The sequence below is a fragment of the Pristiophorus japonicus genome, chromosome 10, assembly GCF_044704955.1.
Source record: "Pristiophorus japonicus isolate sPriJap1 chromosome 10, sPriJap1.hap1, whole genome shotgun sequence".
NCBI lineage: Eukaryota > Metazoa > Chordata > Chondrichthyes > Pristiophoridae > Pristiophorus > Pristiophorus japonicus.
In genome coordinates, this window is record NC_091986.1 from 191,680,708 (window position 1) to 191,708,226 (window position 27,519).

The 27,519-nt window shown below is 41.0% G+C and overlaps 1 protein-coding gene across 10 annotated transcripts in view; it reads left to right on the forward strand.

The window, feature by feature from the left end:
• Positions 1-27,519, forward strand: part of LOC139275246 (inositol polyphosphate-4-phosphatase type I A) — a 248,985-nt gene that overhangs the window by 169,120 nt on the left and 52,346 nt on the right. For 7 of the 10 annotated variants that reach the window (XM_070892436.1, XM_070892431.1, XM_070892435.1 and 4 more), the window contains 9 exons: positions 726-837; positions 1,757-1,847; positions 3,235-3,382; positions 5,220-5,350; positions 5,901-6,005; positions 7,883-7,991; positions 14,188-14,371; positions 19,554-19,769; positions 25,083-25,323. In XM_070892436.1, the coding sequence (XP_070748537.1) occupies positions 726-837; positions 1,757-1,847; positions 3,235-3,382; positions 5,220-5,350; positions 5,901-6,005; positions 7,883-7,991; positions 14,188-14,371; positions 19,554-19,769; positions 25,083-25,323 (1,337 nt within the window). The remainder of the gene's footprint in view (positions 1-725; positions 838-1,756; positions 1,848-3,234; positions 3,383-5,219; positions 5,351-5,900; positions 6,006-7,882; positions 7,992-14,187; positions 14,372-19,553; positions 19,770-25,082; positions 25,324-27,519) is intronic. The other 3 variants (XM_070892440.1, XM_070892437.1, XM_070892439.1) reach the window with 1 other exon arrangement.

Here is a 27,519-nt window from a genome sequence, read left to right on the forward strand (position 1 = left end):
AGATTCAAAGAATCATACAGGAGGAGGCCATTCGGCCCATTGTGCCTGTGCCGGCTCTTTGAAAGAGCTAACCAATTCGTCCCACTCCCCTGCTCTTTCCCCATAAGCCTTGCATTTTTTTTTACAAGTATCTATTCTATTCCCTTTTGAAAGTCACTGCAGGTGCAATGTCCTGAATCCGGAACTCCGAAAACCAGAAGTGTCCGAAAACAGGACATATTGCACAGAGCTGTTGGAGTCGTCAGGAATCCAGAATTATTGTCCGAAAACCGGACATTTTTGCGGAAAAACCCAAAATCCAGCACGGACTCAGTCGAGGATTCTGGATTTCAGACTATTGATTTTCATGTCTGAAATCCGGAGAAACCCAAAAACAGGAATGGATTCTGTCCCGAGGATTCCGGATTTCGGACGTTGTACCTGTATTGAATCTGCTTCCAACCCCCTTTTCCACCAATACATTCCAGATCATCATAACTTGCTGGGTAATTTATTTTTCTTCATGTCCCCTCTGTTTCTTTTGCTAATTACCATAAATCTGTCTCTCCGGTTAGCGAGCCTCCTGCCAGCGGGAACCTAACCAATTTTAATGAAAATTTAAACAAGCCAAAATTCAACCTAGTGAGGCTTACTGTTTCTTCCCTTCTGTCCTTCCTCTCTCCTCCCCTTCTCCCCACCACTACTTCACTTTATTGCTATCAATGAGTCAATATATTTTGCCACAGGTCTGCTGAAAATGAACGTGTGGGTAATATCACTGTGATAGCGTGGCAGATGGAAGACAAAGTTGAAGACAAGATTCCTGTAAGCAGATCACCTGACACCATTAATGGAAGGGTAAATATTGTAGCTCAGTACTTTGATAATTTGAAAATATTGAAACTGATTTTGACAGTTCAGATTATTTGACTCACCAGCCAGGATAAAACAAGTCAGTCATCAGGAAAACTATCCAGCCTGCAAACCAAACTCTCTATTGCCCGATCTAAAGTAGCATTGATTTCAGCGTGAAAAGATTTACAGCTTTAATTGTCTCATGCACCTTTCTGCAGACAGATAATCTGCATCTATATGTAAGCAAAATGATTCATGTGAGAAAGTGTAGTATTTTATGTTATGCAAAGACGAGCAGCATTGATTTAAAACAAGTGAATCTAATAACTATGTTCACATATTGTGAAATAAAGCTAATTAATGATTTATGTCAAGCCTCATCTCATTGACATGTTTGTTCAATCTGCCTTCAGAAAAATTGAAGACACACATGTGCAAAAGCCACAAATATTCAGTCCAGTTTGCAAGGGGTGCTATTATATCCCTGGGTTACAGTGTCGTACAAGTAGATATAGGCAATCAGAGTCAACTCTCATAGAAGTAAGACACTCAGACCACTTAGGTTGGTACCACTGAACCCGGGAAGTATCTATGGCAGACCTGAACATGTAACACTTTTCGTGGGCTACAAGAGGAAAAAGATGAACCAGACTTGCCGATCTGAATTGTCATCTGCAGCAAAGTGTCCATGTCTGTTCATTGGTTGAGAACAGAATCAGACATGGCTGCGATGTACCCAGTGGTTCAATTGTCTGCTTATCCATACTGTCTAGGCTCTCACTTTAAAGAGAGCTGCCAGCACTAATGGTACTGTACCTTTAGCGATGGTCACTGTCTGGAGCAGAAGAGGGGAGAAAATTGGTGAAAAAAAAGTTTTAAATGTGAAGGATTTTTGATTTTTTTCTCCTGTGAAACATTACAGACTGTTTTGCCAGTTGATGAAAGTTTAACGGAATCTTTGAGTATTCGTTCGAAACACTCTTCACTGAAGAAAGACGCACTATTAAAATCAGGTAAATCATGTTAAAGTCCCTAAATGTTTAGACTACTTCGAGTCTTCCACCTGCCAATTAAAATTTGTGCTGATGCACTCTGTCTAGACTCGTATGTGGTGTCGTTCTGCTAGTTCTCAAAATCTAGAATGAGCTCTGCCAATCCATGTTACCCATGTTTTTTTTTCACCCCAGCTGAACAAGGATTTGATTCTCGGGGGGTGCATGTTGCTCACTAATTCTCAACCTATCCAGTAGATACCTCAGGATAATGGATCATTCCACCATGGGAACTGTTGGCTCTCTCATCCCAGCACAAGCACAGCTCTTGTTGCCCTTTCGCATAGTCGAGGAGGAGTCTAATTTTAGGAGTATTGTAGCTTTCTGATGGAGGAAGGTGAAAAGGTTTGTTCTGGAGGAAAAAGCAGGTGATCTCCAGAATTTGTCTTGGGCCAGCAAGACCAGTGTTCTACCTGAAGGGATCAAAATGTCCACTGAATCATATGTTTTCCCCACTTTATGTGCATTCACCTCCAGACAGCTAACACTGGAGTTTTTAAAAATCATGTACATTTAGAAGTCATGTGACAAGGAAGTAAAATAACTACAATAAAAAGAAGCAAGTCTGACTGGTCGGCAGACAGTGACGTTATTGCCACGAGTTAGACCTGAACAACAGTAAATGAAAGCTACCTGAATTCATGGAGAAGCGCAATTTGTACTTGAAATCCATTTTTTAGATATTCAAGTGGAATGTTAGCAAATGTAAATTTATAATTAGTTGCCAGACTGACACAAAAAGGAAGACCGGAGTATACCTTCCAGATCCCCTTCCTGCCACCAAAAGAACAGTGAACCAACCCAACCATATTCCTCGATTAAACTAGGGTTGTCCCTGCACATCAGTGTAACCACTGTCAATAAATCACTCTGATCCTCAAGTGTGTAACACCACTATACTTTTCTCTAAACTATGCCTCAAGTGTGCACAACCTCTAGACTCACGATCATTATATGCTCCTACACATTCCATTTAAGCACAACATACAACTGGAACCAATATAACCACCAGTCTAACAACTATGGAAAATTACTGAAAGTAATTTTACAGCCAGGTCACATTTTCATCTCTGATCTAAGGGTAGACGATGAGTGGTTTCTGTTTTCAGGAAAAGTAAATTCCTGCTTCAAACAAGGTTTTAAATATGTTTGGCTGTTTTCTAATGTTTAGGTACCAGTTTTATAAACTTTCCTCTTGACATTTAAGTTATTTTTAGGGAAACTAGACCGTGGAGTCATACAGCTTTAAAAGTGTCATAGTTTGTTTGTCGAAAGTGGTTCCATTAATGGAAATGTTGAACAACAGAATGTCAGCAAAATCTTAACATGTTCCATCTGTTTATTGCAGTGTTTGGAGGGGTTATCTGTCGGATGTACCGTTTCCCTACGACAGATGGGAACCATCTACGGATACTGGAGCAAATGGCAGAGAGCATGTTATCACTTCATATCCCCAGACAGTTTGTAAAACTGGTCATTGAAGAGGATGCAGCAAGGCAAGATTCATTTACTTTCGCATTAGCATGAACAAATGGCATCATTATTGTCAGTTCAGTATAGATCAAGTCAGATTGACTGATCTGAAACGGATCTGGATCTAAAGCTTGAACCTTTTCAGTTTTTGTAAGCCATTGTTTTGATACTCTTTTTCTACTCCAAATAAAAGCTTTCAGTGGCCAAAATAGTCTTAAAAAATTGACTTCAGTACTACACCACAGCATACTGAAGCCAGGTCTGAGCTGTAATATGTGATGTAATAGACAGTTCTGCTGCCAGACCCTCAACCCCTACAGGAAAATAGGGTTTTGCTTTGGAACTTCAGCTATCAGGAGTAATTTGAGTACCAAATTCAGATCATTTAGGTTTTCTAATGGTCCAAACTTTGGAGAGCTGAGCCATTTGGGAAAAATACAGTTTGTATTTTAATTCACCTGATGAACTGTATTTTATGCTGAAGAACAAATCATTCTCCGTCCCAGCAACGGTCACTTACCTTTTTTTCGGGAATCACTTCTTCCAAGTTCTTGGCTTTCACCACCTCAGGACGTCCCAAAGCACTTTACAGACAATTAAGAAACTTTTAAAGTAAAGTCACTGTTGTGTAATGGAAAGACATGTAATTGCCAAACTTGTACCATTGGGAATTTTTACTTTGCTCATAACAATGTTCCTTGTGGGTACGCTCCATGATATTGCCATATTTAATGCTAAATGTGTTTTATGCTGTAGGTTCCTGTCCATAACTGACATGAATGAGACTATCCAATTCATTTTGTAAAGAATCCTTGTAGCCATCAAAGAGAGGAAGCATTCATCCCATCAGTCATAGCTGATTTGAATCTCATGGGTCAATATTTGACTCTAGGTGCATTCGGACTAGGAGGGGTAAGCGGGAAACCTCGGGTGCAAGGGAATCCCCTGTGTCGACTTCAGCCTCTGAGGCCAAGGCCGTTTTTACTCATGGGCCTCATTTAAATACTCCAGCACTGTCACGCACCCAGAACTAGTGGGAGTGAAGTTGGAGCTGGCAGGTGGGAGCAGAATTTGGGACGGGACCCAAGGGACCAATGACTCAAAGGAACTATCATTGACATAAAGTTAGTGCTGGGGGGAGATGGGGATGGACAGGAACTTCCACAGGCTTTGCACGCTTGGAGGGAGAGGCAAGGCCAAGGAAGGGGATGTGGTCCTAGTCCTCCTGGCTCATGGAAAGCTGCAGAGAAAGGATAATATTTATCTTGGCACCTCTGCTGACTGCCGTCAGATCATGCTGGCGGGTTTGACTCTGTAGGTCTCTCGGAATTTTTCAGTTAAAATGATGTGGCGCCACTATCATTGTGCTTTAACTGTAGAGTAGGCCCCCACCTGCCTGAGGGAGACGGCCATCCCATGCCTGTTCAGAGGTGAGCTAACATGGTGTGGTGAGAACACTGCGTGACCACCATACCCACAGCCGTCTTAACCCGCCACCCCCCCCACATCATTTCCATCGAGCAGGCAGAGTTAAAATAGATCCCAGAGATAAAAAAAAGGCACTGACTGTGCCAACCAGTCCCGCAAGATGTCCCAAACTTTGCTAAAACTAGTAAATATTTGGATGGCTGCATCATATTTTAATCAGAATTATTTTTCTTTCAAACTGGACTGAAGTGGCAGGTTAGACCTAATTCTATTTATCAAACTAGAAAAATGAAAAAGGAAGTGTAGTATGACTCTGTTGGTCAATGTGGACTATTTCTATGTGCTTAGCATCAAGAAACTGGAGTTTAATTAGTACTTTATTGTCAACAAAATGGTTTCTTCGGCTTCTAAATGTTCTTGGCTCTCTTGCAGGATATGTGAACTAGATGATCTAGGTGAGCTATCCCCCTGCTGGGAGAATCTTCGACGGCAAATTGTTACTCAGTACCAAACACTCATCATAAATTACCAGGAGAATTTAACAGAACTGCACCAGTATAAAGGTTGGCCTAAACTTATGAAACATTATCTTAATTAATTATTGCCAGATGATGTTGCTAAATCTTTCCATTCTTATTTATGCTCATTAAGGTGGGATGTTCAGGAACATGTCCTGTTTGCAGTCATTGCTTGACCAGGAAGGCTGGTTGTGGCCATGTCACAGAGCAGTGTGCAATGCAAAGGTCACCTACATTACTGCAGCAATATGCCTCAGTCCACTTTCTGAAGCGTATCCCCCTCCTATCTGTGCAACAGTTCCACTTTCCACAAAAGTCTTCCTCATACATTCTCTGAGCAAAAGTGATGTTACCTTAGATGATAGTTTTCCATTATAAATATCTACTGGGAAATGAATTAGCCACTCATGCTGGTCTATTTTTGAAGGCCGTTGAAACTTATTTCAAAAAACAACCAACTGTTTCAATGTATAAACATCCGTGTGTATCATTCGAGCGTTAAAAGTATAGCAAGCTGACTATATGAATATCATGATTTCTTTTAAGTGTTTTAATTGAATACTCAGTCTAACTAGTTTAAAATTGTCCCCCGCAGGTCCATCTTTCAAAGCAAGCAGTTTAAAAGCTGAGAAGAAATTAGAATTTGTACCCACTAATTTGCACATACAGCGGATGCGGGTTCAAGACGACGCTGGAACCGGTAATTACTTTGATGGGTCAATTACATTTTACTGTTAATCGTCACCAACTATATTTTTAAGTCAAAGAAACCAAGTTATTGCTACCTTTAGTGCTACTTTACTTCAATTTTTACTTCCCTATATTTTATTGTTCCTGTTATGTTTTAGGCAATCGCATCCTTCCTCATTAGTTTGTCCCTCACATACTTCAAGACAGGCCCGTCGTTGAAGCATGAACCGTTTTTTTGTGTGTTTTTACAGTCCGGATGATTTTAGGAATCGATATAGTTATTTTCACACTGAGTAGTTTGATGTTTGGTTGAAAATAAAATCATCATCTGTTGTGGAATGTTTCCACCAACTGACAATCATCTGAGTCTTCAGTGAAAGAGCTTCGAAATATAAAGAACATAAGAAATAGGAGCAGAGGTAGACCATTTGGCCCCACGAGCCTGCCCCACCATTCAATAAGATCATGGCTGATCTGATTTTGGCCTCAACACCACTTCCCCGCCCACTCCCCATAACCCTCGACCCCCTTATCATTCAAAAATCTGTCTATCTCCACCTTAAATATATTCAATGACCCAGCCTCCACAGCTCTCTGGGGCAGAGAATGCCAAAGATTCACGACCCTCAGAGAAGAAATTCCTCCTCATTTTCGTTTTAAATGGGCGACCCCTTATTCTGAAACTATACCTCCCAGTTCTAGATTACCCCACGAGGGGAAACATCCTCTCTGCATCTACCCTATCAAGCCTCCTGAGAATCTTATACATTTCAATAAGATCACCTCTCATTCTTCTAAACTCCAATGAGTATAGGCCCAACCTGCTCAACTTTTCTTCACCAGGCAACCCCTTTATCTTCAAGAGGTTGCAAAACACCATACATTACATAGAATTTACAGCGCAGCAACAGGCCATTTAGCCCCTGATCTATGTTGGTGTTTATGCTCCACACGAGCTTCCTCCCACCCTATATCAGCTAACACTATTAACATATCCTGCTGTTCCTTTCTCCCTCAGGTACTTATCTAGCTTCCCCTTAAAGGCATCTATGCTATTTACCTCAACTACTCTGTGGTAGCAAGTTCCACATTCTAACCACTCTCTGGTTAAAGAGGTTTCTCCTGAATTCTTTATTGGATTTATTAATGACAATTTTGTACTTATGGTCCTTAGTTTTGGACTCCCCAACAAATTGAAATATCTTTTCCACATCTATCCTATCAAACCTCTTGATAATTTTAAAGACCTCTAATAGGTCACCCCTCAGTCTTCTCTTTTTTGGAGAGAAAGCCCCAGCATGTCCAGTCTTTCCCGATAATTATGACCTCTTAGTTCTGGTATCACCCTTGTACATCTGTTTTGCACCTTCTCCAGTGCCTCCTTTTTTGAATTTGGAGATTAGAACTGTACCCAGTACTCTGTGGTCTAACCAAAGTTCTATTAATAGGTAATATTTTCAGAATTTAAAACTAGCTCAAAGATGCACTTTATTTTTCATTTTGATCCTACTTGTAGGTTTTTCAACTTTTCATCAAATTCCTTAACTTTCTGGTCATCAGTTTTGAAAACCTATTTCCTTAAATAAGTAAAGAACCTGTTCTCTGGCCTGTAATGTCTTTTGGGGACAGTTGGTGGTTGTTACCAGAGTGAATCACCCCGGGTGGCTCTAACGCTACCGTTTTCCTTCCCTGTGAGCGAGTATCTGACCTTGCCTTGGCAGTGTACTCATCATGGAACAGTTGAAATGGTGAGTTTGATCTGTGGGGAAATGTAGACATGCCAGGTCGTGACATTTAGAACACTTTGTTTTAAATCCAAGTGGGCATTCCTGTTGGGCTTCATCCATTTGCTAACTCTGTAGTTCTCCCATGTTTTTTATGCTACAGATCAGACCTATGACATCATTACTATCGGGGCACCAGCAGCTCACTGTCAGGCCTTCAAAACTGGCGGCTTAAGGAAACTTCTGGTCAAGTTTGTGGAAGCCAAGAAAAAGTAAGTTCAGGAGAATTTAAAATCTGTATTATTTGAAAAGTTTTCTCTTTTCCTCCTGGTGAATCACGAGTTGTGGCATGAACTCTCTCACTAGTGCTGCTTTTCTGTTGATTTTCTTTTGTTAAAATTCATCAAAATTGAGGGAAAATCTATCTTTAAGAATCCAATCATCATTATTTTTGGAGGCTGTAACTGATATGTGGCATTAGGTCCTGAAAGCCGTGACTCCTGGTGACACCTTGGCTGTAGTATGGATGGGAGAAAATCAGGCCTACTGACTGCTCGCATATCTATCACGACTGTACTGATCTCCCTTTTAGTAGCTTAAAAAGGACATACGTTTTTTTGTTATTGCAATTTTATCTTGATACAGTAAACTGCAGCTTAGAAAAGGTGAAAACATTTTAAAAACTGCATCTTTTAAACTAAAGAGAGAACTCCCCCAACCCCACTCCCACTGTTCTTCTTTTGCCATTTTACTGTGCTGAGTAGAGGAACATGATTATAGGTACATCCAGTTTAAATAATTTAAAACAGACAGTTGTGGATGCTAGTTGTGTTTCTTCCCCACTGCCAAATCACCTGGGAAGCAAGTTGGTGTTTATACTGGTGGGCATTTTTTCCTGTTCATGATCTAAATTCACACTTCAACATAAGTAGGAGATGAGCCATCCAATTAAGAACATAAGAAATAGGTGCAGGAGTAGGCCATACGGCCCCTGCTCCACCATTTAATACGATCATGGCTGATCCGATCATGGACTCTGGTCCACTTCCCTGCCTACTCCCCATAACCCCTTATCGGTTAAGAAACTGTCGATCTCTGTCTTAAATTTATTCAATGTCCCGGCTTCCACAGCTCTCTGAGGCAGCAAATTCACCAGATTTACAACCCTCAGAGAAGAAATTCCTCCTCATCTCCGTTTTAAATGGGCGGCCCTTTATTCTAAGATTATGCCCCCTAGTTCTAATCTCCCCTATCAGTGGAAACATCCTCTCTGCATCCACCTTGTCAAACCCCCTCATAATCTTATACGTTTTGATAAGATCACCTCTCATTCTTCTGAATTCCAATGAGTAGAGGCCCAATCTACTCAACCTTTCCTCATAAGTCAACCCCTTCATCTCCGGAATCATCCGGTGAACCTTCTCTGAACTGCCTCCAAAGCAAGTATATCCTTTCGTAAATATGGAAACCAAAATTGCACGCAGTATTCCAGGTGTGGCCTCACCAATACCATGTATAACTGTAGCAAGACTTCCCTGCTTTTATACTCCATCCCCTTTGCAATAAAGGTCAAGATTCCATTGGCCTTCCTGATCACTTGCTGTACCTGCATACTAACCTTTTGTGTTTCATGCACAAGTGCCCCCAGGTCCCGCTGTACTGCAGCACTTTGCAATCTTCTCCATTTAAATAATAACTTGCTCTTTGATTTTTTTTTAATGCCAAAGTGCATGACCTCACACTTTCCAACATTATACTCCATCTGCCAAATTTTTGCCCACTCACTTCGCCTGTCTATGTCCTTTTGCAGATTTTTTGTGTCCTCCTCACACATTGCTTTTCCTCCTATCTTTGTATCATCAGCAAACTTGGCTACGTTACATCGGTCCTTTCTTCCAAGTCGTTAATATAGATTGTAAATAGTTGGGGTCCCATCACTGATCCCTGCGGCACCCCACTATTTACTGATTGCCAATTCGAGAATGAACCATTTATCCCGACTCTCTGTTTTCTGATAGTTAGCCAATCCTCTATCCATACTAATATATTACCCCCAACCCTGTGAACTTTTATCTTGTGCAGTAGATTTTTATGTGGCACCTTGTCAAATGCTTTCTGGAAGTCCAAATACACCACATCCACTGGTTTCCCTTTATCCACCCTGTTCGTTACATCCTCAAAGAATTCTAGCAAATTTGTCAAACATGACTTCCCCTTCATAAATCCATGCTGACTCTGCCTGACCGAATTATGTTTTTCCAAATGTCCTGCTGCTGCTCCTTTAATAATGGACTCCAACATTATCCCAACCACAGATGTTAGGCCAACTGGTCTGTAGTTTCCTGCTTTTTGTCTGCCTTCTTTTTTAAATAGGGGCATTACATTTGCACCTTTCCAATCTGCTGGGACCTCCCCAGAATCCAGGGAATTTTAATAAATTACACCAATGCATCCACTATCCCTGCCGCTACTTCTCTTAAGGTCCTAGGATGCAAGCCATCAGATCCAGGAGATTTATCTGCCTTATCCCATTATTTTACTGAATATCACCTCCTTAGTGATTGTGCCAAGTTTCCCCCACACCTATAGCCCCTTGACTATCCACCGTTAGAATATTGTTAGTGTCCTCTACCATAAAGACTGATACAAAATATTTGTTCAGCGTTTCTGCCATCTCCACGTTCCCCATTACTAATTCCCGGTCTCGTCCTTTAGCGCTCTCTTCCTTTTTATATACGTATAGAAACTCTTGCTATCTGTTTTTATATTTTGTGCTACTTTACTTTCATAGTCTATCTTCCCTTACTTAATCATTTTTTAAATCATTATTTGCTGGCTTTTAAAAGCTTCCCAGTCTTCTGTCGTCCCATTAGTTTTGCCCAATTTGTATGCCCTTGTTTTTAATTGGATACCATCCTTTATTTCTTCAGTTAGCCACAGATAACGTTCTTTTTTTTTTTACACCCTTTCCTCCTCACTGGAATATATTCTTGAGAGTTGTGAAATATCTCCTTAAATGTACACCACTGTTCATCAACCGTCCTACACTTTAATCTATTTTCCCAGTCTACTTTAGCCAACTCTGTCCTCAAACCCTTATAGTCTCCTTTATTTAAGCTTAGTACGCTGGTTTGAGATCTAGCTTTCTCACCCTCCATCTGAATTTGAAATTCAACCATGCTATGATTCCTCATTCCAAGGAGATCCTTTGCGAGGAGATTGTTTATTAATCCTGCCTCATTACACAGGACCAAATCTTATTTTGCTGATTCATCTCCTGTTTACCACTTTTTATCAGATTCAGAGAAACTCCTGTGTCTCAGATTAGCAGTTCTGAAAGATTTCCACTTGCCCACTGTGATGCTGTAAAACCACTAATATTTCAGGGATAAATCTGCACAAACTTCAAGGGAGCCAACTATAAATTATTAGCTCCCCACCTGGTGGGTTGAGATTTTATTCAGGTGTGCAGCTGAACCATACAGGCCATAAATGTTCCTGTTTCGCTTCCTGGTCTGAGAGTTAATTGAGATGGTAGTAGGCTACTTATTGGCTTTATGGTCTCTTCATTTGAAAAGGAAAAATTGACCAGGGTTCCTGCTCCTGATTGCTATCTAGTGTCCCCTGCTGGAACGTATGGCAGTCTGCTGACACTGGCTGTTGAGGCTCATGCATGAATAGTGGCCACATTAAGTACTGGACGACAACCATCACCGAGTGGAACTATACCGCAGCAAGACATCAGTGTTTTCAGGAGAGAAGGAGAGAAAATTAAGAAAGGGAAAACAAATATTTATTGAATCTGGAATTGAGTGAAGAATTTGGTTTAAATAGGATATTGCCATTTTCAGTCACACAAGTTTTAAATTGCCATCATTACAAAAAAGATAACTTTTAGTGTCAATGTTCTTATATTCAACTTGTTTAGCTGTTGATTGCTCAGTGGATCTGCTGCCCTTGTATTCTGAAAGAATGTCATGAATACTTACTTCAGCCATAAAAAGACTGCAGACTCATTCTGTCATCCTGGTGCCAGTAAATACAAACTGGAACTTGAATGCTAATTTGACTTTGGGCAAAAATTACCATTTCATAAATTTTGCAGAAGTGAATAAATTGTTTTTTCTTGTCCTGAGTTTAAAAGTACAGTTTCAAATTTGCTAATTATTAATGTTGAGCAACAATGTTTGTAATACTCTTCTGCAATTGTTTCTGTTTGTTCTATTCTTTTTTTTCCCCTCAGCGTTTATGAGGAGGGTTGGTGAGTTCCTAGCTGTTGGCAGCTAAGATTGTTTGTTTGGTTTCCACATTCATTTTATTTCCTATTTCATTTTCTTTCCAAACCAAAATGTGCGTCCCCATTGAAAATACCATAACCCCTCACTCAGGCACTAACCATCGGTTGTCTAGAACTCCACGTTTAACCATTGGTTGTCTAGACCTCTACGTTTAACCATCGGTTGTCTAGAACTCCATGTTTAACCATCGGTTGTCTAGAACTCCATGTTTAACCATGGGTTGTCTGTTGAAAATATCAAAGCATTACGTAATGTTGCTATGTAATCAAAAACACCTGTATGCAATATACTGTGCTGTATTGTAATATACTGTGTCCAAAATAGCTCCATCCCCCAACTCCAACAAAAAAAGCTTGAAACCAACCATCATGCATGCATCACGATGTATGGAGAGAATCTTACCAGGTTATACCAAACATATATAACTGGGTGTAATCTCAAGTCTTTTTCAGGATGTGCCTCAAGTGGTTTCTTAATAGATGTTCAACTTTTTATAGATTTTTTTTTTTCTACCCCAGTCAGATCTCCTATCAGTTCATGCACCTCTGTGAGGTTGTCTGCTCCTAATCCTGCTTTTAATCAGCTACCAGAAGGAACAGCAACCAGTTGAGATATTCTTTGTGGGTTTATCCCCCTTCCTGCGATAGAACCTCCTGGTCTCAATCTAATAGCTCCCTGCACCACCCAGCTGAGTTTGAGCACTCACTTGGTGCAGTGGAGGAGTGTAACAATGGAATGCAGATTCAATGCCAGGGCTTCAAAGCTGCCCTCCAATATGAGAGATTAGCTTGACTGGTTTGATTTCAAATGGTTACTGTCGATAAGTCTTCCTCATCATTAAATTTTTACAAGTGGTTGAGATCAGAACTGCTGACATGTTTAGGGGAGGGTTCCTGTGTGTGAAATAAACAGGCTACGCTGGAGACAACCTAATGAAAATCAAAATCTCCTAAGTTTGACCCTGGAGATGACTGTGGGTACAGCAAGTCTTGGACAAATTGTGCTTACTTCAACAAGCAGACTAATTTAGGTAACTCGAGGTTAACTCTGTTTACAAGAGATCCAGTTTCAGGTGATGACCCGGTTGGGGTGAGAGATTCAGAGGTAAATAAAGCAGCGTGTCTAGTGTTGTTGTGGTGCTCTCTATGGATTTTTAGAGTGATGCAGAATGTTGAGGTCAGATTGCAACCGCTTTTGTATTCCTGACAAATCTGGCTGAAATGTAAATAACTGTTCACCAGTCATGATTGTGAATGGACACTGCATCATGACGTAGACTGTCCTCCTCAATCCATGGATCCTCATGGCTCTGGGCTGCATAGAGTCCAGGATCAAGCGATGCAAGTTTTCTGTAAGCTTAATAAATGGTTTTCAATACAGTAATGACCTTGTTATGTTAGGGTGGTCACACTATATTTATGCTAATGGATCCAATTCTACTGTTGAAACTGAATTGTACTCAAGTTTGACTGTTCTGTTCTACCAACCACAAAACCACCAAAATATCTGCAGTACTTTTCTTAATTCAAAGTCGGTTAATTTGAACGATTGGATAACTAATCTTTGTTTTTTACATTCAAGTGCAAATTGTGGTGATAGAAGGAGGCAGCAGTTTGTGTGACGATTCTTTTCTGCCAGTCCATGTGCAGTTACACAACTGTAGCATTGGTGCAAAGCGGTTTCAGTCCACATCGACTTTTCAGTTATAACATAAATATAGCCTGATTCCAAAGTCAGGGCCTAACCTGACACCAGAGTAAAGAGGAATGAGATTATTTGGATGAGGGTATCTTGCTCTGCGTCACTGTGGAGTTCGATCAAGTATTGATACCAATTCACACTCCCAGTTTAGCATTCGTGAGAAGCCAAAGCAGTTTCCCACTAAACTTAATGTGAAGAATGCACCAACTTGGCCACCAGCTTGCTCCTGGTATGCAGCAGGAGTGGAAAAAGATTGGAAAATTAAGCTTGTAGAGTCATGGGTGGGAGGGACATTGAGTCCCACAGTTTTCTGGTCCTGAAAAAGACTAAATTAGATTAGGAAACCATATGATGATTGTTGATTTCAACACACTGAGGTTACATGGAGGAGCAAAGAGCATCTAAGAACCATTTATACCTGATCTCTGAATAATAATTTCCTAAACAGTGTTAATCTTCTTTCTTGCAGTTCATCATCTAGTTCCCAGTCTATAGTATACATACCACAAGACATAATAAGAGCTAAAGAGATTATAGCAAGCATTAATACCCTTAAAACACAAGTCAGTTACTATGCAGAACGACTATCGAGAGCAGCCAAGGAGAGATCTGCAAATGGCCTTGAAAGAACACTTGCAATTTTGGCAGACAAGGTAAATGAAGCTTTTTATATTTTTACAAGTTTTATACCTCTGTGATAGTGCTGTAATATTGCAAAGTTCCTTCAATCTATTGCACCCCAGACCCATCTCTAATGGGTAAAGTTTTGTATGATTGAACAATCTTCCTTCCTTGGAGTATAGAGATGAACCTTTTTTTTACAACACAGTTGAAGAGGGAACAAAAAGGAGAGGCAGCCTTCTTTGGGTGGGAAGCAACTGGAGAAAAAGGCAGTGTTCAACTGATGATTGGGAAGGAGAGAAACCCAGTGGGAAGGGTGAGGAGAGAGAGAATCTAGTTGGGGAGTGCTTGGGATGGGACAATTTAGAGGCTGGATGGAGAGAAAGATACTGACCACAGCAGAGCGATAGGATGTGAAACCTGGTCACAGATGAGCATCTCTGACTCTGCTGAGAACAGAAGGGGCTGGTTGCTATCGAGATTTAGCAGATCCACATTCGTAAAGTAGGATATCCTCAGACACTTGAGTAATGGCATACATTTTGCATTCGTCTTAAATTAATTATTGTGCTGCTTTGCTGAGTGTTTATAATGCTGGCCAGTTCTTGCACCAAGTATCTGGTGATAATCCATGGTACGTCTTTTTTTGCTCCTTTTTCCGCAAATGCTGGTTACTATCTTGTACCTTTATCAAATTCCTATTCATTATTTATGAGCCTCCTCATCATTCTCGGCAGTCCCTTGGAATCGAGGAAGATTTGCTTCCACTCTTAACATGAGTTCTTAGGTGGCTGTACAGTCCAATACGAGAACCACAGTCTTTGTCACAGGTGGGACAGATAGTTGTTGAGGGAAGGGATAGGTGGGACTGGTTTGCCGTACGCTCTTTCCGCTGCCTGCGCTTGATTTCTGCATGCTCTCGGTGACTAGACTCTAGGTGCTCAGCGCCCTCCCAGATGCACTTCCTCCACTTAGGGCGGTCTTTGGCCAGGGACTCCCAGGTGTCAGTGGGGATGTTGCACTATATCAGAGAGGCTTTGAGGGTGTCCTTGTAACGTTTCCGCTGCCCACCTTTGGCTCGTTTGCTGTGAAGGAGTTCCGAGTAGAGCTCTTGCTTTGGGAGTCTCGTGTCTGGTATGCAAGCTATGTGCCCTGCCTAGCGGAGCTGATCAAGTGTGGTCAGTGCTTCAATGTTAGGGATGTTGACCTGGTCGAGGACGCTAACGTCAGTGCTTCTGTCCTCCCAGGGGATTTGTAGGATCTTGCGGAGACACAGTTGGGGGTATTTCTCCAGTGACTTGAGGTGTCTACTGTACATGGTCTATGTTTAGAAACATAGAAAATAGGTGCAGGAGTAGGCCATTCGGCACCGCCATTCAATGAGTTAATGGCTGAACATGCAACCTCAGTACCCCATTCCTGCTTTCTCGCCATACCCCTTGATCCCCCAAGTAGTAAGGACTACATCTAACTCCTTTTTGAATATATTTAGTGAATTGGCCTCAACAACTTTTTGTGGTAGAGAATTCCACAGGTTCACCACTCTCTGGGTGAAGAAATTTCTCCTCATCTCGGTCCTAAATGGCGTACCCCTTATCCTTAGACTGTGACCCCTGGTTCTGGACTTCCCCAACATTGGGAACATTCTTCCTGCATCTAACCTGTCTAAACCCGGTCAGAATTTTAAACGTTTCTATGAGATCCCCTCTCATTCTTCTGAACTCCAGTGAATACAAGCCCAGTTGATCCAGTCTTTCTTGATATGTCAGTTCCGCCATCCTGGGAATCAGTCTGGTGAACCTTCGCTGCACTCCCTCAATAGCAAGAATGACCTTCCTCAAGTTAGGAGACCAAAACTGTACACAATACTCCAGGTGTGGCCTCACCAAGGCCCTGTACAACTGTAGCAACACCTCCCTGCCCCTGTACTCAAATCCCCTCGCTATGAAGGCCAACATGCCATTTGCTTTCTTAACCGCCTGCAGTACCTGCATGCCAACCTTCAATGACTGATGTACCATGACACCCAGGTCTCGTTGCACCTCCCCTTTTCCTAATCTGTCACCATTCAGATAATAGTCTGTCTCTCTGTTTTTAACCACCAAAGTGGATAACCTCACATTTATCCACATTATACTTCATCTGCCATGCATTTGCCCACTCACTTAACCTATCCAAGTCACTCTGCAGCCTCATAGCATCCTCCTCACAGCTCACACTGCCACCCAACTTAGTGTCATCCGCAAATTTGGAGATACTACATTTAATCTCCTCGTCCAAATCATTAATGTACAATGTAAACAGCTGGGGCCCCAGCACAGAACCTTGCGGTACCCCACTAGTCACTACCTGCCATTCTGAAAAGTACCCATTTACTCCTACTCTTTGCTACCTGACTGACAACCAGTTCTCAATCCATGTCAGCACACTACCCCCAATCCCATGTGCTTTAACTTTGCACATTAATCTCTTGTGTGGGACCTTGTCGAAAGCCTTCTGAAAGTCCAAATATACCACATCAACTGGTTCTCCCTTGTCCACTCTACTGGAAACATCCTCAAAAAATTCCAGAAGATTTGTCAAGCATGATTTCCCTTTCACAAATCCATGCTGACTTGGACCTATCATGTCACCTCTTTCCAAATGCGCTGCTATGACATCCTTAATAATTGATTACATCATTTTACCCACTACTGATGTCAGGCTGTAATTCCCTGTTTTATCTCTCCCTCCTTTTTTAAAAAGTGGGGTTACATTGGCTACCCTCCACTCGATAGGAACTGATCCAGAGTCTATGGAATGTTGGAAAATGACTGTCAATGCATCCACTATTTCCAAGACCACCTCCTTAAGTACTCTGGGATGCAGTCCATCAGGCCCTGGGGATTTATCGGCCTTCAATCCCATCAATTTCCCCAACACAATTTCCCGACTAATAAGGATTTCCCTCAGTTCCTCCTTCTTACTAGACCCTCTGACCCCTTTTATATCCGGAAGGTTGTTTGTGTCCTCCTTAGTGAATACTGAACCAAAGTACTTGTTCAATTGGTCTGCCATTTCTTTGTTCCCCATTATGACTTCCCCTGATTCTGACTGCAGTTTGTCTTTACTAATCTTTTTCTCTTTACATATCCTATAGAAACTTTTGCAGTCCGTCTTAATGTTCCCTGCAAACTTCTTCTTGTACTCTATTTTACCTGCCCTAATCAAACCTTTTGTCCTCTGCTGAGTTCTAAATTTCTCCCAGTCCCTGGGTTCACTGCTATTTCTGGCCAATTTGTATGCCACTTCCTTGACTTTAATACTATCCCTGATTTCCCTTGATAGTCACGGTTGAGCCACCTTCCCTGTTTTATTTTTACGCCAGACAGGGATGTACAATTGTTGTAGTTCATCCATGCGGTCTCTAAATGACTGCCATTGCCCATCCACTGTCAACCCCTGAGCCATACAGGAGGGTGGGTATTACTACAGCCCTGTAGACCATGAGCTTGGTGGCAGATTTGAGGGCCTGGTCTTCAAACACACTTTTCCTCAGGCAGCCAAAGGCTGCACTGAAGGCGATGTTGGATCTCGTCGTCAATGCCTGCTCTTGTTGATAGGAGGCTCCCGAGAAAAGGGAAGTGGTCCACGTTGTTCAGGGCTGCTCCGTGGATGTTGATGACTGGGGGATCGTGCTGTGCGACAAGGACAGGCTGGTGGAGGACCTTTGCCGTACTGATATATTTAGCGTTATGAGCCTAGGTGGAAAATGTTGACAGACTATTAGACTGCAGAAGAGATGGGAAAAGGATGCATGGCCTACTATACTTTATGATGAGCTACACAGTCTGGGAGAAGAGCAGCTGCTGTTGCCACCAGAATGCCTCAGCAAAGCAGCCAGCACCATCACCCAAGGCATTTCCATTGTCCTTACTAGTTAAAATAACCACACAAATAGAAACATCCTTTTACAATGCCATATTTAACTTTCAAAAGGATGTTCAACATGGTATAGTCAAGGGACTTTCAAAAATGTACATTTTGGAGTTGCATTATGGAAAGGGAAACATAAGCAAAACTTTACTGTTTTAGATGGGACTTAAATTCTAGCCCCAAATAAACTTTCTAATTGTGAGTTTTGTTGCATTAGTTATTTTGCCTCTATTTTTATGTCTCCGTCCCCCAATACAGAGAAACGCTTGCATATTTCCCAGCAGAAGTAGCTGATGCTGAGTCAGTTAACTGCTTCAAAAAGACATTGGATATTTATCTGGGAACAAAATGGAGGCTATAGCGATCAGTGTAGACTGATCGAGTACTCTTCAACATCACATCACATTTTTCTTGCAGGTCTCCCTGATCTGCATGTACATACAATCCTCCATTAGTCACCACAGACAGGAGGTCAATAAAGTACACCAATGTGATGCATCCCTTTCCGTTTTAGTTCTACCCATAATGATGTCTCCTGCTGGTTAGCCATTTAGGCCTTAATTTCTGTCTCCCCTCTGATGCCTGTGTACTCCCTCCCCTCCCCCCAGATGAGTCTGCACTCATGGACATAAGTGCATAAAGATTCCCACAAACCATGCAATTGATTTGCTATACCGTATTTAATTTGTATAGTCACTGAACATATAATCAACTATTTCTCGGTATTGTCTCTAGTTCTGGATCACTGAAGAATGTCATGGTCAGTAATGAAATGGTGCACAGCCCTACTGTGCCAATCAACAGTGCCATGCTTTTCTCCGATCTGAGCAGAGCTCTGTCGATTTAAGAGGAGCATAAGAGAGACAATGGTGTCTCTCAGTAGGGAAAATGTTGATAGAAGTGCCAGACTGTCGTAGTATCCAACACATCCTAATGACCAGTTACAGGGGTTCTTGTTTACAGTATAGCAGGCTGTGCACCTGGTCAGAATGAAGAAGAAAAAAAGAGGAGAAAGTTTAATCCCAGAATACTCTGATGTAAAAAAAAAATGTAACGTCAGCTCAATTTAGGCATTGCTCCATGCTATCTTCTTGGTAGATAATTAACAAATTATAAACTTGTGTTTTCATTTTAAAATTAAGATGTATTTTATCAATGTACAGCTAATGAACATCTTAAAATAACTGACGCATTATTAGAGTGCAATCCAAATTCCAACCATATTCTACAGGTATAAAAATATTAACCTTCCAGAGACATTTATTTTTCTTTCACTTGACATTTTGTTTCTTCATATAGACGAGGCAACTTGTCACCGTTTGTGACTGTAAGTTACTGGCGAACGCAGTTGAAGCCCTTAATGCTGCCAGACCCAATTATATCGCCTCCAAATCATCCCCGTCAGGAGAAGCAGACCAAGTGATGCTCAGGAATGACCAGGATACACTCATGGCCAAGTGGACAGGCAGAAACAGCCGCTCCTCCCTACACATTAGTTGGCATGAGGAGGAATGGGTAAGTCTATAGGAAACATTGTTAATGAGTCTGAGGTCCATTAACATAAGTTGTATCACAGTTGAAGTTGCGGTATCCCACACAACACCTGAAGTCGATTCCCTGCAAGTTTTTAGTAGGGCTAAGTATCACTGATTTGTACTAAAATGCAACAGTTTTTTTTGGTAGATAAATTTTATTTTGAGTTTTAATTTAGTTATTGTCAATTACAGCAATTCTCTCAACAGCCATTTTGAATAACAGTGTATGTAATGCACATATTGCAATTACTTAAGATAGGAAATTTTCAAGACCTTGGCCTCAGCATGACGACCAACGTTTCTGGCCCCTGAGATTGAGCGCATCATAATCCAGCCTGTGTGTGTTGAAGTCAAATTGGCCATTGCAATTGACATTTTAGAAAAGCTTCTACTTCACTATGGTTCCGATTAACTTTTGACCGGATTGGTTGGTCTGATGCTGTCAGAATTTGATTCCTGTTTGTGGATAGGTGCAACATTTGTTGTTTTCTGTTTAGGTGGGTCAATGCCAGTTGGTGGGGCATTTGAAATAGATGAACGTGGGGAGCTTCTAGTTCCTCGGGTAGGGCTTTGAGAATCCAAGTTTTTCCATGGCTATGCTTTTTTAAAAATTTGTTTTCAGGACTGCATTTTGTGTTTGAAGACCAGGCCCTCAAATCTGCCACCAAGCTCATGGTCTGCAGGGCTGTAGTAATACCCGCCTTCCTGTATGGACCATATACAGTAGACACCTCAAGTTGCTGGATAAATACCACTAACGATGTCTCCGCAAGATCCTACAAATCCCCTGGGAGGACAGATACACTATTAGCGTCCTCGACCAGGCCAACATCCCCAGCATTGAAGCACTGACCACACTTGATCAGCTCTGCTGGGCAGGCCACATAGTTCGCATGTCAGACACGAGACTCCCAAAGCAAGCGCTCTACTCGGAACTCCTTCACGGCAAACGAGCCAAAGGTGGGCAGAGGAAACGTTACAAGGACACCCTCCAAAGCCTCCCTGATAAAGTGAAACATCCCCACTGACACCTGGGAGTCCCTGGCCAAAGACCATCCTAAGTGGAGGAAGCACATCCGGGAGGGCGCTGAGCACCTCGAGTCTCATCGCCGAGAGCATGCAGCGGAAAGAATGTGCGGCAAACCTGTCCCACTCACTTTTCCCTCAACAACTATCTGTTCCAACTGTGACAGAGACTGTGGTTCTTGTATTGGACTGTACAGCCACCTAAGGACTCACTTTTTGAGTGGAAGCAAGTCTTCCTCGATTCTGAGGGACTGCCAATAATGATGATTGGCCAACCCAGTTGTCCTGAGAACATGATGGGGGCCATTTCAGAGAGTATTTTAGTCAACCATATATTGTGGGACTGAAGACACATTTCAGCCAGATTGGGTAGGGCTAGCAGGCTCCCTTCCTGAAGAACATTAGTGAACCAGCTGGGTTTTACAAGAAAAAAATGGCATGGTCTTTTTCTGGTGCCCACAAAATACCGGATCTTAGAAATTCACAACTTGGAATAGTAGGGTTTTAACTCTTAACCTCTGGGTTGCTAGTCTAGTGCCATAACCACAGTGGTACCATACCCTACTTCAAGGATGAGTACACTTTTGTGCTTTTGGTACCTGACCTTCAATTTTAAACGATTTTTCAATAACTATGAATTGAGAGAGCATGATGGTATTTGACCATTCAAGCACCAATGCGCACTACTATGGCATGAAGAGACAGGTTTAATTCCCCACTCTGATGATTGCTTTGTCTCCAATGCATTATGTAGTGAATGCTCCAGGATGAAAGCCAAGCATCTTTTACATTGGAAAGGAATACTCAGTGCACAAGTTGTTTCTGGATTGTTCTCATGCACCAGCTAGCAGTTGAATATGAGTTGTATTGATGGAAGCCTGCAAGTTGGTTACTAACCTGCTCGTGGCTCCAGTTGATGTAGCTGAGAAAATATGTTTGAGGGAACAACTGGACATCTGTTATTAAATCTTGATATTTCAATGTAAGGCACTATTATATTTTGCACTCGACCATAATTATATGACTGATTAAGTCATCATTTCTTTAATCTTCCAATGACAATATCTATATTTGAGGGGCAAGTGATAACTGAGATCTAGGCAGCTGGTTTTAACTCTGTTGCAGTATTTTGGATTTTGGTTGGAAAAAATACTTAACATTAAAATTGTGGCCCTGGATTAAAGAGGTAAAATCAACCAGTGTTCATTCTTCTGATTGCTAGAAATAACAACTTGTGTTAACATAGTGCCTTTAGATGGCAGGTTTAAGGAAGTTATTCAAATATAGGACTTTGGTAGGCCAATGGTGGATCAAAAGGAGGAGGGTGTGAACAAGAAGCTGGAGTTCGGAGTGGTGAGTTGAGGGAGAAGGGTTTTGGGTCTGGAGGAGGATAGAGATTGGGAGGGGCAAGACCATGGTGAAAATTTAACACAAAGATTGGACTTTTACATTAGAGGCATAGGGTAAACCAAGTTTGCAGATGAGACCAAGTTAGGAGGCACAGTAAGTTATGTACATTAAGGAAGGAAGCTACAAAAGGACATAGACAGATTAAGTGGGCAAAACTTTGGCAAATGGAGTTCAACTTGGGGGTGCAAGGTCATCCATTTTGGATCCAAGAAAGACAAATCATTATTTTTGTAATGGAGTGAACTAGGAACTGTGGAGGAGCAAAGAGATTTGGGTATCCATGTACACATCACTAAAAGCTAGTCCACAGGTACAAAGCATAATCAAAAGTAATGTTTCAGTTGTACAAAACCTTTGTCACTCCCTTCTGGAGTATAGTGGCATTGGAGGTGGCTAGGGTTTCTAACCCTCTCTGTTTGTCCATGTGTCTCTCAGAATAGAAGATTGATCTCCTAAGCACTGCTGCTAGCATCCCAGGAGGCAAGTACTTTGCATTCGTGGTTTGTGCTGGTGTACGGACCACGATGGTGAATGTGCACTGCTGCTTGTATAGGTGGCTCAGGAGAGTATGAAATGAATGCAGGGGCATCATTCTATCCAGAATCGCGTTGCAGCCCCGATGTTAATAGGATCCATTCTGTGATTCTGGTGTTCACTTCTGGGTCAGATGTTCTCAAAACACCCTATCTATTTTAGAGGAACCTAGATCTCGTAGCTCAAATAGTGTCATGCTTTATAAGAGCATTTAATGCAAGTTTGTTGTTCACATACTGAAACAAAGCACAGAATCAACAAAGCGCTAAATTAAATGCCTCCTCCTTGCAATGTACCTACTGTTTATCTTCCATCAAACAGACTTAATATAATTCTTTACATTAAGTTATCAATCATTCTCGAAGTTACATCAATAAAAGGTCAAACATATTGCAATCCAAAATAATTATTTAAAGTGATGTCACCAATGCACAACCCAAGCTCCCTTAAATCAAAGACTAAATTGCACAATTGTATTTTAAATGTTGTTCAATTGGTAACATTGAAATAATGCAAATAATATAACAAAGCAATGATTGACAGGATTTTCCCTCCTGCACACAGCAATCTCACCACCTCCATGTGTTTGTTTTCTATATTTCTATTGGCCAATCCCTTTGGGACTTTGTTTTTATTTTGAGAGAACAGAAGTGAAATTCCTGTTTACACAAAAGCTGGTGTGAGTGCAAAATGAGATTACCTGCCTTTTAGTCACGCCAAAGTTGTTAGTAAAATTATTGACCCCCAATTTCACAGCAGAAAGGGGACTTTGTATGTCAGCTGGTGAATTTTTCCAACTCTCTCTCTTGTATGGAGGCTAAGAGTTAAAATTTTAGAATGATATAGCACACCATTCAACCCATCTTGCCTGTGCAGGCCCATTGAAAGAGCTATCAAGTTCGTCCCACTCCCCTGCTCTTTCCCCATAGCCCTGCAAATTATGATCTGAAATTAACATGTCTTGCTATCATAATTCAAATTGCAGGAGGCAAAATTAGTAAGCAATTTATACCCTGGAAACTGGAGAAAATTACTTCTGAAAGTTTAAATTAGCTTCCAGAAATAAACGAGGATAGCAACAAGGCAAATATATATAATTCCACTCCATCCCACTGGAGACGGGCTCTCCCTCACTCTTTCAACAGGGCTAGACAGGTTGTACCTATAACTACAGCCGGGAGTTCTTTATGAGCAGAATGAGCTTTGTACTCTGTGGTTTCATGATCCCACATGCATTGGCTGCTTTGACCTGTAAATCCAATTTTATTAGATCGTTTATATATTTATAAAAACACCATTTTGTTTTGATTTAACCTGCCAAACCAGCCGAGCACTAGAAATTTCTCCCTAAATTGGCCTGGGTTTTTATCTGGTTTTTGCCTCTCCCAGGAGATCACATGGCTCTGGTTGGGGTGGAGTGTAAAATGTTTAAGTATAAGGGGTGTCACAGTTGTGTGAGGCGGACTGGTTGGGCTGGGTGCTCTTTGCCTTTCCGTCATTGTTCATAGGTTTATATGTAACCTTTAGGGCTGCTGACCAATGGCGGCGCGGACACTTTGGGCTGAAATGGTCTCCTTTTGTGCTGTAAATTTCTATGTTTCTAAATGGATCAGCTTCTTGTCGCACGGTTATCGAGACGACAAAACTTTTCCAAATGCTTTACTCTGATATATTGCCTCTTTATATTGGTCTCAATTGTTTTCATCCTTTTTTTCTATTATGTGATCTTGTAAAGTACAATTTAGTGAAAGCCAAAATCACTTTACAACCCTTCTGGAGTTGCAGACCATGGAACAAATGTAATTCAGCGGTCTCATGTGTAAAGCTTCTTCAGTTGGAAATTTGCAATTACTTTTCTATGTTCTTCTCTGTTCCCAGCTATTCCAGTCATAGCATTGAAAACTTTTAAAAATGTACTACATAGATGCAACCATCTGCAATTCACCAACCTAGATAGCAGACTAGCTAATGAAATAGAAACCAAAATGCTGGAAATGCAAACCAGATTAATCATCACCTGAAAGCTAGGTTGCAATTTTGATTCTAGATCAGGGTGTCTAACCTGTTGACCTGTGCCAAGACCATTGCAACTGAGAATTGGAGTGGCAAAGAATTGCTCCCGGGTTTCTGCTATTGCTGCTCTTCAGACCACGAAGAGATACAGAAGACTGACTGGCTGCCCTCTCCGCCAAACTTGGTACATAGTCCATGGAAGCTAATAAGAAAAATACCTACCCTGAAATAATAAATGAATTAAAATTGTTGTCTACTGCAACCAATGAGTGATCCATTTCATAACCATTGCCATTTTTCCCTCCTTTAGGAGAAGGTGTGGCTTAATGTTGATAAAAGTTTGGACTGTATTATTCAGAGAGTAGACAAACTTGTCCAGAAGGAGCGGTTACGCAGTGGTAGCTGTGAGGATGTTTTTCAGTGTGACACTACCTCTGCCAGCAAGAAAGGTAACCAAGAACATCGAGCATACTGGATAAATCCAGGGGCCTTAGATGAGAAATGTTCTCAATCTCCATCATCATGTCGTTCTTCCAATAACAGAGCTGCGTGTGAGTGAACATTACCATTTGCTCTCCTTTCTAACCCTTGGTATGTTAAGTAAAACAATTGTCTTGGGTTTAAAAGGAAAAAAAAGCACCCAGACAGGGATCCCAGAGTTAAACAAAAGAAATGAAACATTCACGCACGAGGTGATCTGTCGACAGCCAGTAGGAAGCAAGTTTATCCTAGTTCTCAATGAAATTTCTGATGTCAGCTGAGCTACTTTCCATGCATCTTTCTGTTTCCGGGCTAGTCTGATGAGTTGTTCAAGATCGTTCCCGATGATCAACAACAGTCATGCTTGTTGTAATCCTGCTCGTCGTCCTCCCCCCCCCCCTCCCTCCCTCTTCCTCACCTGCCCTCCAGCAAAGGTGGCATGGCCTCCTCTCGCAAAATGCTTCCACCAGATTTCTTTGTCAGATGGCATTGAACTGCGATTTCTGAATTAAAAAGGTTAGAACTACAACTGCTGCTGGCAATCCTTAAACGGTGACTTTATAAGTGTCCTGTTTTTAAGAGTGGTTGCAGTTTTTTTTCAACTTGTCCTTATTGTCAATGCATCAAAGCACTTATTGAATATATAAAGCTCTTTTTTTCTAGTTTGATTTGCGATCAGTGTTTTTTTTTTGAAACAGCAAATGGGAAAATTTTCAATTTAATATAGTTAGTCTGCTAGCAAGAGTTTTATAAATAATATTTACCTGCGACATGATGCAATATAATCATCGATAAGGAAGTGTTTTGGAGATGGTGCCCATCATTATTTTAAATAAAACTATGGATCTAAGTGTAACAATTTGGGTCTTTTAAATGTTAAAAAAAGATTGGCCTCTTCCAATGATCTTACCAAGGGTTAGTTTCCATTTCATGTTTTTTCTTAATTTCATATTTTGGTATTTTTAATAGTTGGTTCATCATGCTATCTGCTTTTGCCTTTGCTTGACCATTCCTATTCTGCTAACTGTCTTTGCTTTTACTGTCATTTAATAGAAAACTAGAGTTTACTTAAACATCTTTAAAAGATGAAAGTTTGTTTTTGACCTCCAGTCCTGAAAACATGGCATGTTTTTCATTATGCACTGTGTTCATGCCAGACCTGGATGGAAAACTGGCCCTCCTTAGACTGCCACAGAAATGAGACTTTATGCACATAGTCATCCTATAACCACCCCCCCACAACCCCAACAGCTCTAAATTTGACACACATAGAAAATGCATAGCACAAACTTTCATCATTGATCAGCACAAACCCAGGGATAACCAATTGATAAAGTACTAGCTTTGATTTTTTTTGTTCACAACACAGTTCTTGGCAAACCTTTTTCTAAACACATAAGTTAACACAAACATGTCCTTAAGCATTATTTTCTTATGTGTGAGAAAAGTTGTACCTAAAATGATGTACAAAGTTTCTGGTTTCTTCTGCCGCCTCAAAACATATTTTTCTTGAAGACTGTTAGTTTCAAATACTTAATTTAAATTTCAACAATAAAAATCCTGTTTTACGGAATCTTGCAGACATAATTTTTACAAGAAGTCCTTGTGCTTTATTTTAAATCTATGCTTAAAAACATAGTTTTCTTACTGTCTCATGCCCATTACCTGTGTGTATGTGCTTCTGATCTTGTATGCGGCAATAGTTTCCGTTTGTTTACAGGGTGGACTGATATGTTTTGCTGATGCTATAGTAGGCCTGGAATTTGTGGATACTGGGATTGTAACAATAGACAGTAAGAGAATAAGGAAATTAATAAACAGTATATTCGTGTATCCAGCACCAGCAAACTCTGTCTTGCTTAAATTAGCATAATGGACAAATCTATTCAAAATAAATTGGAATTGCAGCAAAATGAGTGTTAATAATAATTTGCTAGTACCTCAAGGCAAATAGGTTTTATAGGTTGATGTTGTAATCCTGCTTGATTAACTGTAAAATAAATCAAATACACTTAGATACCGATGCCTTGAGACCATTATCTCTCCACCCTGGTTTTGTTATATTAATGGTTTATTATGCAAGTTTGAATTCACATGGTTAGTAAATGATTCCTGTATTCTGTTTTATTTAATTTAATCTGGAGTGCTGAGCCTAATTTAAAACCAACAATCTTGTTTTCTGTGAAATCTCACTGTCCAATATTGTTTGTTTAAATGGCTTTTAAAATGTCCACAAAAGAAAGCATTGTCACTCAATATGAAAAGCA